The sequence below is a fragment of the Nomascus leucogenys genome, chromosome 22a (assembly GCF_006542625.1).
Source record: "Nomascus leucogenys isolate Asia chromosome 22a, Asia_NLE_v1, whole genome shotgun sequence".
NCBI classification, from domain to species: domain Eukaryota; kingdom Metazoa; phylum Chordata; class Mammalia; order Primates; family Hylobatidae; genus Nomascus; species Nomascus leucogenys.
Window position 1 is genome coordinate 15,753,619 of NC_044402.1, and position 16,849 is coordinate 15,770,467.

General features: G+C 43.3%; 1 protein-coding gene across 3 annotated transcripts in view; it reads right to left on the bottom strand.

Moving 5' to 3' along the window:
• Positions 1-16,849, bottom strand: part of TDP1 (tyrosyl-DNA phosphodiesterase 1) — an 83,600-nt gene that overhangs the window by 6,161 nt on the left and 60,590 nt on the right. For 2 of the 3 annotated variants that reach the window (XM_030802812.1, XM_030802811.1), the window contains one exon: positions 5,315-5,817. In XM_030802812.1, the coding sequence (XP_030658672.1) occupies positions 5,554-5,817 (264 nt within the window). In that variant the 3' untranslated portion in view covers positions 5,315-5,553. Of the gene's footprint in view, positions 1-5,314; positions 5,818-16,849 lie in introns of those variants that run through there. The other variant, XM_003260868.3, reaches the window with a different exon arrangement.

Consider the following 16,849-nt stretch of genomic DNA (forward strand, 5'->3'; position numbering starts at 1 on the left):
GATCTGCCCACCTCTCCTCCCAAAGTGCTGGGATTACAGGTGTGAGCCACCACACCCGGCCATACCAACAATTTAAAGCAATATATCTTTTGTGCATTTTATTTGGACAGGATAATCCAATCAACTTTGTTTCCCTTAGAAAAATACTTCATGATTCTGGACTCTAGCAATAATTCTAACAGGTTTAGACTGAAGTTTATTCTGCTACTATCTGAATGTAGGGAGCTATTTAAAATTAATAAGGCAGTGGGAGAATGGTTAGACCATTTAGGAACAAATGGTTTTAAAACCTTTTGGAGGATTATGTATATTATGTATGTGCTAAATCTACATTATGCATACCTCATGTGCCAATCAGCTTTTAAGGACCTCTTCTATTAACTATATTTGCAGTTTATTAGTTTAGTTTCAGCCACTTACATTTTTAAAAAAATTTTGAAATTATACTTGTCAAGAATTATTTACAACCTGGTAAACACCAACTTTTTTTTTTTTTTTTTTTTTTTTTTTTTTTTTTTGAGACGGAGTCTCACTGTTGCCCAGGCTAGAGTGCAGTGGCGCGATTTCGGCTCACTGCAGGCTCTGCCCCGTGGGGTTCACGCCATTCTCCTGCCTCAGCCTCCCAAGTAGCTGGGACTACAAGCACCCGCAACCTCGCCTGGCTAATTTTTTGTATTTTTAGTAGAGACAGGGTTTCACTGTGTTAGCCAGGATGGTCTCGATCTCCTGACCTCGTGATCCGCCCGCCTCGGCCTCCCAAAGTGCTGGGATTACAGGCGTGAGCCACCACGCCCAGCCTGGTAAACACCAACTTAACCAATCAATCAAAGTTAACATCATCAGTAATCAGACAGATCAATAGGATGTGCTTCCTGATATGATGCACCAGGAAGAACACATTACTTCTTTGGTATTCTTGGTAAAAGTGCATAACCTGGGTCTAATTATAAAGAAATGGTGAGTGGGAAACCCAAAGTAGAATGTTCCTCAGAGTTTATAAAATAACTGGTCCATGCTATGCAATGTGTTGATGCCATGAAACAAAAAATTGTGGAACTGTTCCAAATTAATGGAGACTAAAGAGACATAACTCAATGCATGAACTTTCTCTTTTGCTACAAAGGACATTATTGAGGAAACTGATGAAATTTGAATATAGTTTTGGATCAATGTTAACTGCTGATATTGATCACTGTACTGTAGTTAAGTAAGAGAATGCCTTTCTTTTTAGGAAATATACAATGGAAGTAGGGATAAAAGGACATCACATTTGCTACTCTCAAATAGATCAGAAAAGTTAATATAAGAGAGGATGTAAACGTGATAAAATATTGACATTCAGGAACTTGGGCAAAGAGTATATAGGAATTCTTTGTACTCTTCTTGTAACTTTTCTGTAAATTTGGAATTATGCCAAAACTTTGAAAGAAAAAAATACTATATAAGTACTCATATGTGTATTTTTTAAAAATAATGAAAATGAAACAACTCCTTAATAGACTATAACTAATACCTCTGAAGCTTTGCATGTTCAGTTACTTCTTAAAGGAGTCATACAATTTATTAAGTCCAAATAAGAGAGGCTTTATTTCACCCTTAGCTCATTATTTTTTCACTGTTTACTCTCTCGACAGCATATAAGATAACAAAGTGAATATAAGCTAAGCAGGGAGTGCAAAACAGATGTCCTTGGAAGAAAGGTTAGGATTACACACCAATCTATTTTGCTTCCTCTTCAAAATCAAGGTCACACAGCAAGTGGGACATATGGAAATAATCTGTGTTAGATTTTAAAAGTTGGTGATTTTGCTTTATAAAAGCCTTCTTTGGGCCAGATGTGGTGGCTCTCATTTGTAATCTTAACACTCTGGGAGGCCGAGGCAGGAGGACTACTTGAGCCCAGGAGTTCAAGACCAGCCTGGGCAACATAGCGAGACCCCATCTCTACAAAACGTTTTTTAAAAATTAGCTGGGCATGATGGCGCGCACTGTAGTGCCAGCTACTCAGGAGGTTGAGGTGGGAGTATCACTTGAGCCCAGGAGTTTGAGGCTGTAGTGAGCTGAGACCATGCCACTGCACTCCAGCCTAGGTGACAGAGCGAGACCCTATCTTTAAAAAAAAAGGGGGTGGGGAGGCGCTTCTTTTAAAATTACTATTAGTAAAATGGGTTTGGTTAAGTATGATTTTTCAGGAGAAGAGGAATGTAAGTTTGATGAGAGAAAGGATTTGTGCCTGTCTTGTTTACCAACATATTCCAAGTACCCAGATGATGTCTGCACACAACAGGCTCTCAATATAGATATGTGGAGAGAATGAATGAACAGTAACTACTGCACCAAGCAAGGTATACTGGTAGCTCAGTCTTAGTTTTTGCTTTACTTTGATCATTTTCTTGGTTTCAAGATATCTGGCAGCCTCTTGCATTGAGCTTTACTTCATTCACAGCAGTATATTCCTTTGCTAAGCTTTTTGTAGTCTTCTGTCTTTAAAATAACACTGACAAGATCTTAGAGCTGTTACAATGGCTTGAAAATCACTTTTTAAAATGAAGTGCTTTTCAAATGTTCTTAACCACTTACTTTTTCAACCTTGGTAAATGCCTTTCTATAGTCCATATGGCTCCCCAGGAATGTTGGCTATATATGAACTGGTAATACTGAATTACTAGCATTATCCTACATGCAACTGAGGCAGTGTAGAGGACAAAACAGTACCAATAATAAATAAAATGCTCCAGTCTCTCTTGTATGTATCTTTATTTTTTAAAAAATTCATTATTATTATTTTAGCTTAAGCATACCCTGAGATTATATGTATCTTTCAAAAGAAATGCTGAAGAAACAAACAAAACTCATTTAAACATTGGAAAGCATTCTGCTTGCTGGCCAAATAAAAGATTTATCATTCCATGGTCTAAGACACTATACCTAGTTGTAAACTTCTAAGTTCCTGGGAATGCTTACTTTACTGGAAGGAAAGGGACCTTGGAACATTTTTAAGGCTCTTCTAGCGCTTCCATTTTTGCCTTCTTAGTCCTTTGAAGATTAGAACTAAAGAAACGAAGGGGGTGGAATCCAGCCAGGGTGCAGGGCTGGGGGTGGGAAGTGCAGGGCCCAAGGCCGACCCCAGCAGATAAAGCCAAATCAGTCAGTCCCCACTTCCAACAGGGAGGAGGAGAACTTGGGTTTAAAAAAAAAAAAAAAAAAAAAAGGAAGAAAAGGAACCTGAAGAACAGATAAGGGGACAAAAGACAAAAGTAGCACAAAGCCGAAAGAGGGAAGAAGAGGTAGACAGGTTTAGGGACAGACTTGAACAAGCTTTAGATATTTAAAAATCATCAGCTCACCCTGGAAAATGGGAGGGAATTCACACTAATTCAACATCTACTGTTGCCAGGAACTGAACTTTGCATTTTAATAACAATTATGATAAAAGCAGCTAATGTTTATTGACTGCTAGCTCTGAGATAAGGGCTTTATAGATAATCTCAGTTAATCTTTTCAATAACCCTATAAGGTAGGTACTCATAGTTCCTCATTGTGTAGACAGAGACACTAAAACCTAGAGAAAGTAACTAAATGCCCAAGTCTATTTAGTAAGTTGTGGAGTTGGCACATAAACATGGCCTGATTTTAAAGCAGGGTTTTCCTGGGGTTTTCTGTGTTTTTTTGTGTGTGTTTTTTTTTTTTTTTTGGTGGCAGGTAAGGTGCTGATAGACTGCTTTAAATTCTGATAAAAATCTAGGTAGCCTTGCTACCGAAAACGAATTATGCATGAATATACAACAAATTCAGAGGACTCAACAGAAAGGCATAGGGGATTTCCACACTTTAGAAATAAGAAAAAGAATGCCTCCTGAAACTTAGTATCAAACTATTGATTAGAGAAATACAAAGTTACCAGCAAGGGGCAGGATGGCACACTGGACAGCATGAGATAGGATTAACTTTGTCAGATGTGTCAACACAATCTAAGAAAGGGCCCATCAGACAGAGGAGGCTTGGTTCACCATGAAAGCTGAGAATGGTTAGTGGGCGGGGAAGTTGTTAGATCCCATGAAACATTGTCGAGGGAACAGAGGAACCTACTGGGCAAGGCCAAGCTTGATAAGAACTGGAGATTTTGGGGTATCAATGAGTGATGTCATTAAAATTTGCCAATTGAAAAAAAATCTTTTCTCTGTTCAGAATTAACACTAGCTCAGAAACCTGCAGATTATAATTTGGCTACTCATGTAGGCCTCTCCTTTCCAGTGGAGAATATGTGGATTTGGTGATGTAATTTGCCATTTTAAATTGTGTCTTGATTATATATCTTATCCTGAGTTTGCTAAGTGTGGACCCACCTTAAAGACAGATATTCTCAGGGCTGATAAAAGCAGCAGAGCACCCTGTGAGGCTGGGACACACGCAGGCCGGACACAGGTGGGTACATTGATGCCAACCAGCCTTCCTCTGAGGATATCTGAATCTTCTGCAGCTATTCCTGTTGTGTTTCTACTGTGAAAGATACTTGGTCACTGCCCTTAAGGCTCAATGCATGCAGTTTTCAAGGTGTGGCCCCTGGGGACCTCCCTTTTGAGGGTTTGTGAGCGTGGTGGTTGGGGGGGTCTGTGAAGTCAACATTATTTTCATTGTAGTATTCAGCCATCATTTGTTGTTTTCACTTTCATTTTTACACAGGTATACAGAGGCTATGTGATGTGATATCACAACAGCCTCCATGAGAGCACAGCAATGAGAATTTAGGTGTTACCTTTTAAGATGCACATAAAGAGGCTTGCAAAAACACAAAACACCACTTTCCTTGCTATTTTCTTCTTTTTGGAAATTGTCATAAGAACTTTTTTTTTTTCCTTAGAGTTGGGGTCTTGCTATGTCACTCAGGCTGGAGTGCAGTGGCTCAATCATAGCTCGATGTAGCCTCAAACTCCTGGGCTCAAGTGATTCTTCTACCTCAGCCATCCAAGTAGCTGGGACTACAGGCATGATCCACCACACCCGGCTATTTAAAACAAATTTTTTTTACATACTGGGTCTCGCTATGTTGGGCATGGTGGCCTCGGGCTCCTGGCCTCAAGCAATATTCCTGCCTCGGCCTCCAAAGGTGCTGGGATTACAGGTGTGGGCCACCATGCCTGGCATAAATGTAGTTACAATAGACTTATTATTGTTACATTTCTTGGTTTTAATTTCTAATAGTTAGACTTAATGACCTTTTGACCTTTATGATGGTGTGAAAGTGATATGCATTCAGTAGAAACAGTACTTTAGTACAGTCTTCAATAAATTCCATGAGATAGTCAACAATTTATTATAAAACAGTCTTTGTATTATTTTGCCCAAGTGTAGACTAATTTAATTGGTCTGATCATGCTTAGGGTAGGCTAAACTAAGCTATGATGCTCAGTAGGTTTGGTGCATTAAGTGCATTTTTGACTTATAATATTTTCAATTTATGAGGAGTTTATCAGCATGTAGCCCCACTGTAAGTCAGGAAGGATCTGTATAGTAATTATAGGAGTGCAAAGGGATTCCAAGACTAACCAGTGGCTACAAGGCCCCAGACAGGCTGGCAAAGGGCCCTTTGCAAACTTGAGCTTCCAGAGGGTTCCATGAGCCAGGATCCCACTGAGACCAAAGGCTTCTCCTGGGCTCTGTTTTTCTTATGCATATCCACCCGTGGTTTTCCTTTATCTGTGTCTCACCTTTACTTCCATACAGTTCTGGAGGCAAATCATATGGCACAGGAAAGGTGGCCATTGGCTCCTGGCTGCCAGCGAAGAACTTCTGTTTCACTTTGAAACTGTCTAGACCCTGCAGACACACAGAGGAAATCTATGATTGCACCCCATTTTCTGGGTTTAAAAAAAAAAAAAACCAGAAGGTCCCAAGAAGCAATAATATCTTTATGGTACCTAAATAAAATTCAAATTATTTCAGAGCTATTTTCAATGTTCACAGGCAAATATACTTACAACTCCCCCGCCCCAAATTATTTTCTTTTCTAAACATAAGAGCTTTAATTTTCAGGAATTAAGTTATAGCAAAGTTTGCAAAAGTTTAACAAAGGATACAAAGAAACAAGAGAGACAATTTTGGATATGATAGCCCACTTCAACCAAACATTATGTACAGTTTGCAGGGAGTTTGTAGAACTCACTGTATAAAAATACCTCAAAATACTTCCAACATTGCTATAGTAACAGGCTGCCTGGAGTAAGAAGAAATAAAAGCTGCTTTCATGTATAATGAAAGTGTTCCAATATAATGTGACAGAAGTATAAAAATGAAAATTCTTTAAGACCTATCAAAATGGAAGGTTTATTCCAAGAACTCTAGAATAGGGTATTAATTTTAGATCTTAATCAGGGTGGAAGTGGAGGTTCTATATCTAGGCTGATGTTCACACTGCCACTTCCTTCCAACACAGGGCCTGCCGCAGTGCAGGTGCTTACCACATGACCGATGTGCCCCCTCATGCTTCCATACATTGACCATCTCCTGCCCCTGTGTGGATCATCCTGGCATTCTGCTTGTCCGTCTGTCTCATTCCTTCTGTCCACCCATCCACACACATATCCACCCTTCAAATCCTCAATACGCACATACCCAACAGTGCTGATGTCTTAGGAACCCATAAAAAGAACAAAGACTGAGGTTCTTAGTCCCTGTAACCGTGCAACTTAGCAAGCGGAGGCTGGTCATGGGTGGTGTCAGAGAACACGGCAAGGTCCGCGTTGACTGGGCTTCAGAAAATCTGGGTTCTAGCCTTTCCTCAGGCATTTACTAAGCTGAGTAAATGACTGATGTCTGCACATTCGTTCATTCGACACTTTATTTCTTGAGTCCCTCTTCTGGGTCAGGCATGGTGCCAGGCACTGAGTGTACAAGAGTTAACATAAACATCAATATCCTTGTCCTCATGGAGTATACAGTCTGTTGGAGGGACATCAAATACATCTATAAAAGTAAAATAAAAATTACTATTTGTGCTAAGTGCTGCAAAGAAAAGCAAAGGAGTGCCATAAGAGAATAGCAGGCCTATTTTAGACTTGGCAGGAGCGGGTGATCAGTGGAAGCCTCTCTAAAAAAAGCAACACCTTTATTAAACTCTGAAAGATGAGTAGAGTTTGGTCAGGTGGGAGTGGAAAGAATTATGTTGCAGTTGGAGGGAACAGCATCTGCAAAGGCCCAGAGGTGGCAAAGAGCCTGGCAAGTCCCAGGGACTAAAACAGATGTTCAGATGTTGAGTGGGATAGTTGGCCACTTTTATTAGGTTTCTTTTTTTTTTGGGGAGACAGTCTCACTCTGTCACCCAGGCTGGAGTGCAGTGGTGTGATCTCGGCTCACTGCAGCCTCTGCCACCCGGGTTCAAGCAGTTCTCATGCCTCAGCCTCCCGAGCAGCTGGGATTACAGGCGTGTGCCACCATGCCTGGCAGATTTTTGTATTTTTAGTAGAGACAGGGATTCACCATGTTGTTCAGGCTGGTCTTCAACTCCTGGCCTCAAGTGATCCACCCACCCCAGGCTCTCAAAGTGCTGGGGTTACAGGTGTGAGCCACTGCGCCTAGGTTTCAATTTCTGTGTTTGTAAAAGTGGGATAGGCTGAGTGTGGTGGTTCATGCCTGTAATCCCAGCACTTTCGGAGGCCGAGGGAGGCAGATCACTTGAGGTCAGGAGTTCAAGACCAGCCTGGACAACATGGTGAAACCATATCTCTAATAAACAAATACAAAAAAAAAAATTAACTGGGAGTGGTGGTGTGTGCCTGTAATCTCAGTTACTTGGGAGGCTGAGGCAGGAGAATAGCTTGAACTCAGAAGGCAGAGGTTGCAGTGAGCCAAAATTGCGCCACTGCACTGCAGGCTGGGTGACAGAATGAAACTCCATCTCAAAAAAAAAAAAAAAAAAAGAGTAAAAATGGGATAATCAAGCTTCTGGAGACATTACCATTTCTAACTTTAGCACCTAGCACAAGTCCTGGTGCATAGTAGGTGTTCAAGAAATACTGATCTGGCCAGGCGCGGTGGCTCACGCCTGTAATCCCAGCACTTTGGGAGGCCGAGGCGGGCGGATCACGAGATCAGGAGATCGAGACCATCCTGGCTAACACGGTGAAACCCTGTCTCTACTAAAATACAAAAAATTAGCCGGGCATGGTGGTGGGCGCCTGTAGTCCCAGCTACTCAGGAGGCTGAGGCAGAAGAATGGCATGAACCTGGGAGGAGAAGCTTGCAGTGAGCCAAGATCGTGCCACTGCACTCCAGCCTGGGTGGCAGAGCGAGACTCCGTCTCAAAAAAAAAAAAAAAAAAAATTACTGATCTGTAGAAATGGGACTAAAGTTCCTTTCTTGCTTACTTTATAAGTTTCTGCATAAGAGCAAATGGCACAACCTGTGTGAAAGTGTTTTGTGCATGTCAAGACCTACAGAAAGGTATGGGTTACAGCACTGATGAAGATGGTGATCAGTAATACAGTGAAAGGCAGGAGGTGGCAGATGCCAGGCACGAACTCTAGACAAAATAGGAAGAAGTGCCCTTCCTCTAGTCATTTTCCTTATCCAAGAAGGATAAGGAAAGGCTTTGTAGAGGATATTTTAGCTAGGGCTTGAAAAATTGGTGTAATTTTAATAAATAGAGAGATGATAGGGAAGAATACCAAGCGTGAGAACAGCATAATCAAAGGCAGGGTCGGCAAAGCACAGAGCAGGCACATCCCGGGAGGGCGAGGGCACTGACACAGAGGAGGGTGACAGGGAAGACACAGAGGAGGGGGGACAGGGAAGACATGGAGGGCAGGCAGGCCAGCTCGGCAGCACCTGCCCCCAGGTTTCCCTGCTCACATGTCACCTTTGACACTCTGGATCTGAGGAAGCCCCTAATTATCTCTTGCTTTTGCAGACTGCTTACTTGCTGTGTGGCTCTAAGCAAGTCTGGGCCTTGGTTTCCTCGTTATGAAATGAAGATGATATGAGCACCTAATTCATAGGGCTACTGTGAGGATATGTAAGTTATTTAACCATGACTGGCCCATGGTACATATTCCAGGAAACAAATGAGTATAATTGTAAGTATTTTCAGGGCAATTCTCTGTGATGTAATCACTCCTATTTTACAGAGGAGGAAACATATTTGGAGGTTAAATAGTTGCCCAAGGCCACACAGCTATTAAAAGTGGCAAGGCCAGGCACAGTGGCTCACACCTGTAATCCCAGCACTTTGGGAGGCCGAGGCGGGCAGATCACCTGAGGTCAGGAGTTCGAGACCAGCCTGACCAACATGGTGAAACCCTGTCTCTACTAAAAATACAAAAATTAGTCAGGCATGGTGGAGTATGCCTGTAATCCCAGCTACTTGGGAGGCTGGGACAGGAGAATCGCTGGAATCCAGGAGGCAGAGGTTGCACTGAGCTGAGATCGAGCCACTGCACTCCAGCTTAGGTGACAGTGACGAAACATTGTCTCAAAAAAAAAAAAAAAAAAGGCCGGGTGCGGTGGCTCATGCCTGTAATGCCAGCACTTTGCGAGGCCAAGGCAGGCAGATCACCTGAGGTCAGGAGTTCGAGACCAGCCTGGCCAACACGGAGAAACCCCGTCTCTACTAAAAATACAAAAAATTAGCTGGGTGTGGTGGTGCGCATCTGTAATCCCAGCTACTTAGGAGGCTGAGGTAGAAGAATCACTTGAACCCGGAAGGCGGAGGTTGCAGTGAGCCGGGATGGCACCACTGCACTCCAGCCTGGGTGACAAAGCGAGACTCTGTCTCAAAAAAAAAAAAAAAAAAAAATTGGCAGGGCTGGAAATCATACCGTCTTTCTGATTCTTGGTCCTACATTCCTTCCACCAAGCAAACAAATGGTCTCACATTCGCCACCAGGAACTATGACAAAGGAAGAATTCCTTGAAAATTTAAGGCAGGCAGGGTCAAGATGAGCCAAATTCTAGAAACCCTGGTATTTGGACATTTTAAAAAATAAAGAGGCTAGCGGTTGGGAAGTGATTCCAAGTTAATGATTATTATACTTTTATGGAGTTTCAGGTAAAAAATGACTTCTCTCTTCTTCAGCTCCTATTAGTCCTGATATTTTCAAATGTATCATGGCCACAGGTTATGGTTCTTTACAGCCTGGGCCCAGATCTGAGGCTGTGTGCTTGACCCATGATTCCACTTTGTGATATCTGACCTCAGATATGAGAAGGTTTGAACTATTCCTGTCTGACAGAAACCAATATGCTTTTATTTTGAATGCCATTTCTGATCCAAATTCTAGGTTATTACGAAAAAAAGTACTACTTTCCCCTTCATTCTGAATGTCAAATAATTTGAGGCTGTCTTCTAATTATCATTATTTATATATCACAGTGCTATCACTTGGCATTTTACAAAACAGAGGAAGGCACCCTCCCAGGCACAGATACTTAGAAGACAGTTAAGACAATATGTTTATAAAACACCAGGTGAGAGGGTGGACATATATCACACATGAGAAATTGCTGGCTTTTCCTCTCTTCAGCTTTGGGAGTGAAAGAGCTGATTATCGCTGTGATGATTTATGTTTAGCAGCTTAGCTCAATCATAGGGAACAGGAGGCATGCTTCAGTTTCAGTTAGAGATGTAATTTATGTTTTTATTTGCAGCTATCCAAGTAGCAACCTCAAGTGGTAAAACCCTATACAAGGCATCAGGCTTTCCTGGATAAAACAGTGATAGCAGCTGAACTTCCCAGAAGGGGCACACTTAGTCAAAGACCAACTAACTGGCAAGGAAGTAAATTACAGGAAGGTGGTGGCATCTTTCCTGCAAGGCAGTATAGGATCAACAACTGGAAGTGCTTCCAGCTAGGGGCTTAGGAAAAACTTTGTGGAGAAATGTAAACCTAACAGGATTTTGAAGGATGGGTTTTTGATAAGCAAAGGGCTGTTTGTGTGGGACTGGGGGAATGCAGTTCAGAAGGAAAGGAAAGAGTGCAACATCATCATAGAAGTGACATCAAGATTCTGATTTGACTGAAAACCCACGGAGTATCAGCCCCTGCTTTCAATCTTCTGTTGAACTGTGTGGCTTATATGCTGTTGCTGCTACTGCTAATGTCAACTGCAACCTTTACTGAGCACTTGCTAAGTACCAGGCACTGTTGTAAACACTTTATGGGTTATAACTCTTGATCTCACATGAGATCCTATGAGTTACATTGTTTCCATTGTACAACGAGAAAAAGGGGCCTACGGAAGTAGAATAAGGAGGCCAAGTCTAACACAGCTTGTAAGCAGGATCCCAGCTCCTGTCTGTCTCGCTTCAAAGTTCATTCTCTTTCTCTCATTTTGGCTCCTAGAGATCTGAGGTCCCTAAGGGATCTGTCCAATGTGTTTTCCCATATTCTCTTACCAAGTTACTTCAGAGTCTCTGAGACAAAGAGCAGTAGAGCCCAGGATCACACTACTAGTAAAAAGGGGCCATTGCTCCTACAGCCTACGTGCATTAATATGCTAACAAATACTTGTGGGTGGCTGGAGCCTGGGGGACATGCTGTGCCAGCTCACAGTGGACGTTGATGTCACACAAAGGAGTCCAGACATCATCTCGTGGGCCAAAGATTGCTGCTGAGGGTTTAAGGGCAGAGGAACACAGACCCTGACATGTGGGTAGAAACCCAGCAGTAGCCCGAGATGGGGAAAACAGGGAGGGAAGGGTCAGTTCATCCAGGGGAGAGAGGTGACAACCAATAGGAACAGGCAGAGAAATTCTTGCCAGGAATGCTCATCATCACTGGCCATCAGAGAAATGGAAATCAAAACCACAATGAGATACCATCTCACACCAGTTAGAATGGCGATCATTAAAAAGTCAGGAAACAACAGGTGCTGGAGAGGATGTGGGGAAATAGGAACACTTTTACACTGTTGGTGGGACTATAAACTAGTTCAACCATTGTGGAAGACAGTGTGGCGATTCCTCAAGGATCTAGAACTAGAAATACCATTTGACCCAGCCAACCCATTACTGGGTATATACCCAAAGGATTGTAAATCATGCTGCTATAAAGACACATGCACACGTATGTTTACTGCAGCACTATTCACAATAGCAAAGACTTGGAAGCAACCCAAATGTCCATCAATGATAGACTGGATGAAGAAAATGTGGCACATATACACCATGGAATACTATGCAGCCATAAAAAAGGATGAGTTCATGTCCTTTGTAGGGACATGGATGAAGCTGGAAACCATCATTCTCAGCAAACTATCGCAAGGACAGAAAACCAAACACCACATGTTCTCACTCATAGGTGGGAATTGAACAATGAGAACACTTGGACACAGGATGGGGAACACCACACACCGGGGGGCCTGTCATAGGGTCGGAAGAGGGGGAGGGATAGGGTTAGGAGATATACCTAATGTAAATGACGAGTTAATGGGTGCAGCACACCAACATGGCACATGTATACATATGTAACAAACCTGCACGTTGTGTACATGTACCCTAGAACTTAAATAAATAAAAAAAAAAAGGAAATTCTTGCCAGGGCAGATGGTATAGGATGTGGACAGGTGAGGGGAAGGAGTAGAATGCAAGGGCTGTGGCTTTATTAGCTGGATGCGAGAACATCAGCGGGTACCAAGATATGCCATGTCAAATTGTTGCCCAGCTGTGGCCTCCTGGGAAACCCTGGGGGCCCACAATAGATGGGCTGGGCCCAAGGCAGGTAGGCAGCATTGGTGTCAGGAGGGAAGACAAAGAGAGGGTTAAGGTGGTGGCTCTTGTAAACTGTATTAGTTCTTCCAGCCAGAGCCACAACAAGAGTGCATGTACTTGTGGTACACACGTTTACAATGAAAAAGTTTAAACAGAACAGAGAAAAGAGAAAGTAGAGACTTGACTTTTTGGAACCCACTAGCACAGGACCAAGTGACCCTGGGGCTCAGAAGAGGCTGAGACCAGCACAGGGACAGCTGGGCTACCTTCATCCAGAAGGAAGCACTATTGGACCCTGATCCAGGCTTCTCAGATGCTTATGTGCAATATTATTCCCAGAGGCAGGAGGAATTCTAGCCACAGTGCGCTAGGCAGGCTCAAGTCCAGGGCCTACTCAGTGCCTGACAGAGTATGTGCTCAATAAACACCAAAGGAATGAGGTCCAAAGAGAGAAGTACTTGTACCTCCCTGAAATATACACAGAGGCCTTCAGGTTTGGAATACAGCTACTGATCTTTGAAATAATCACAGCTTTCCTGTACTGAGACTTCCTGAACCGTAGTCTAATTTAAAAGTTAAATACACTTAAAGGGACAACCCAGAAAACATTACATAATTGACAAATTGATTTTAGACCTGAAAAGAATAAAGTCTTTGATTTAAATTAACAAAGTTTATTAGGCGACTACTATATACCAAGCATCACTAAGTACTGTGTATACAAAGTCAAATGTACCTTGACATGACTCTCCAAAGCTCTTGAAAGTGTTCTTAGTCAAAGGGGAAGCTATTGACAACATACTGTACAAGTTAGGTTGCTCTCAAAAGATGTATTTCCAGATTTATTCACTTAAAAGAACAAGAAAAAAATAGGAACACGTGGTACCAGGGACTTATCAGCCTCCAGATCAATCCCAGGTTTCAAATGGCATCTTTATCATGAATGGGAAGTGCTGGTTCTCTACCTGCTGTATTTTTAGTTCACAGTAGTGTCACATCACATGGCAACTTGATTCCAGAGTGACAGGTCCTAATCATGGCTGTGGGGAAGTAGAGAACTGCAGGATTCCTTTTCTAGGTGAGGCCTCTGCAGTGTGCGACACTGTGCCATTCTGGGCACTAAGCTTGACTCTCTGCAACAATGGCTCCAAATGAGCCTCCCAGAACACAGCAAGTGACACGGCCTACTGGTGAAGGACAAAAGTGGCAACTCTGGCTGCTGATACCTCAGACATGTGGGTGGTGCGGACACAGAGTTCTACCCAAGAGATATGAAGGAGGGCTGATCTCAAGGAAGTAAATTCTGGATGATGTCCAGTCTGAAGGATGTCTAAAAAATTCTGTATTAAGTAAGTCTATTTGGCAAACATGAAGCCAAAAACACTAAAAGGCATGTCTTGCTGGTACTGAACAGGGAAACCTAAAAAAAGATATTAACTCCTGGCCTCATTTTATGATAAACTGCATTCTTGTCAGTAAACATTTTAGGATTATGATACAGAAATCTTTTAAGATATTTATTAAGTTAATTTATAGGGATTGGCATTTGTAAGTACTGCAGTGGACTCCTAAGCGTATGTGTATTTTAATTTCAAGACAGCTACAGATGAGCTATTCCATACAGCAAATTGCTTTACAACACAATTTGTGAACATATTTAAGCACCTACTGCACACAATACCCAATGGACCAAAATCACAGTCTCCATACTGTTTCACACACTTCTCACATTGTTCGGTATGGATCAACTTAAAGGGAACAACTTCAACTAACAGACACTTAGGAAAAGCCTCCCACCTGACCCATTCAGCTCACTCTGGTCCAGGAGACACGACTCAATGGTCACAATGCAAGGTGGGATATGTGCTGAGCCCCAGGTTCTGTGGATGCAGAGGAGGGGTGCCTGGAGTGGAGACAGGTGCAACAGGCAGAGGTGGGGCATAAAGGTGTCATTCTCAGTACAGATTATGGCTGGCTAGCAGGGTGGACCTGGCTCGTAGTGAGAGCCATGAGTTCTGCACAGCAGAAACAGTAAGTACCAGGAACGAGAGGTTAGGAGTTGGTGCACGAAGGGGAAAAGAAGCCCTGCTAAGGAGTCTGGATTCTACCTTACAGGTCTCCAGCAGGTAACAAAACCAGATCTGTGGTCTACAAGGCCCATTCCCACAGTGAACTGAGGAATTGCATAGATGTGGCCCAGGGAGGTGAAGTGGGGGCCACGGCAGTAACAGCTGATTCGCCCAGCATGTGATGTTGTGGGGGTGCTCAGAGGGAACAGATTATCAAGAAGCACTAAGGAGTGAGAAATGACAAGATCTTTTGGGAGGCTGAGAAGGATCACTTGAGCCCAGCAGTTCAAGACCCGTCTGGGCAACATGGCAAGACCGCATCTCTACAGAAAAATTAACAAGTCAGCCGGGCGTAGTGGCACACACTTGTAGTCCCTGCTACTCAGGAGGCTGAAGTGGGAGGACTGCTTGAGCCTGGTGGAGACTGCAGTGAGCTATGATGGCACCACTGTACTCCAGCCTGGGCGGCAGAGCAAGAGCCTGTCTCAAAGAAAAAAAAAGAAAAGACATGCCAAGAGAGAGAGGTGAATAGTAACAGTGACTCATTAATAATCAGGTTTGTTAAATAGTGTGGTTTACATGGCTAAGATGATGATTTTGATAATACACGCAATGTGCTATATCCTCAAGTACCTTTTAAATAGTATAAATCATAATCCTAATTTCAGAATTATATTTTATAAGATTCAAATTCTCTGAAAACTGGCCTAAGACCACAAGCCCTGCTTAAAAAACTGATGCCTTTCTACTATCCATGTGGAACCAAGGCCAGTGGTGTGTTCTGTTCTCCAGTCTCCTTCAGATTGGAATTCCAAGCCTCTCATACCCACACCCCATCCCCATTCCAAGCACACAGAACTGTTTGCTCTTTCCCAAACACAGCCTGCACTATTACCTCTGTCTGGAAGCCTCCTCTTCCCTGACAGCAGGTTAAGCTCATACTCCTTTCTCGACTGAGATCGAATGCCACCTCCTTAACAAAGCCTTTCCCAAGCCCCCCAGGCAGACTACATGGTCCCTCTTCTCAGAGCCCCTGTATTTTGAGTGCCCCACACCCTAGTTCTTGTCACATATTGTAATCACCAGTGTCTGTTTCCTCAACTTATCCATGCGTTTCCAGAGAACGAAGCCTCCACCTCATCCTTTATTCTCTCCGCAGAGGCCTGGAAGACAGCAGGCATAGGGTGTGTGTGGGACTGAAGTGAGCATGGAGGGGGGTAGTCCCAGGCCACTGGAACGTTCAGGTAGGAGCCTGGGGTATGCTTTGAGGAGGGAACAGTCAGGCTGTTCCGTTGGACAGCCTCTCCTTCACAAGCTAAGCATCTCACTCCTGTGCACATATAAACTCAGCGAAATGACAAACTACCTCATGGCACAAATCTCTGGGTCATCCTCAAGGTCAAAACCATCAATGTTAATTTTGTGAAGGCCAAGCAAAGGTCTACTTTTTTTCCAGAAGCTTCACATATCAGTAGACAACATAGATGTTGTAATATAAGCACTTAAAGTCTCCTATATCAAAATAACCCAACAACCCTTTTTACAGACTGACAAGACACCCGTCAATTCACTTATGGGTGAAACCCCTTGGTAGTATCTACCCCTCAGGGTGACTTCCTCGCTCACATCCATCCTCCCTTCTCTGGAAACAGGCTCATTCTCCAGGAATGGAGCTGGGAGAGTCCTGAGTCATGGAAGGCAGATCTAGGCCTGAGGTGTCACTGGGATGCGGAATGGCCAGCACCTGGGCTGCAGAGCCATGCTAGCTGCAGTAACCCAGGGACAAGGGCCACTGCTGAGTCCCCTAAGAGGGCCTGGCCCCATTGCTCCCAAGTCTCAGCTACTCAGCAACTCCTCTGATCCCATGACATCCCCCCAGCATCTTTTCAGTAAACTCCTTCCATCTGTGGGCTTCTGTGGGCACAAATTGGTTTCTGTAACGCACAACAAAGTCCTCTGGCTTTGCTCACTCAGGTAGGCACCTCCCTCAGGTCTCAGCACCCAGCTCTCACCCAGGAAGGATGTCTCTGTCTCATTGCTTAGGTGTATCAGGTGGCCATCTGACTCTATGACCACC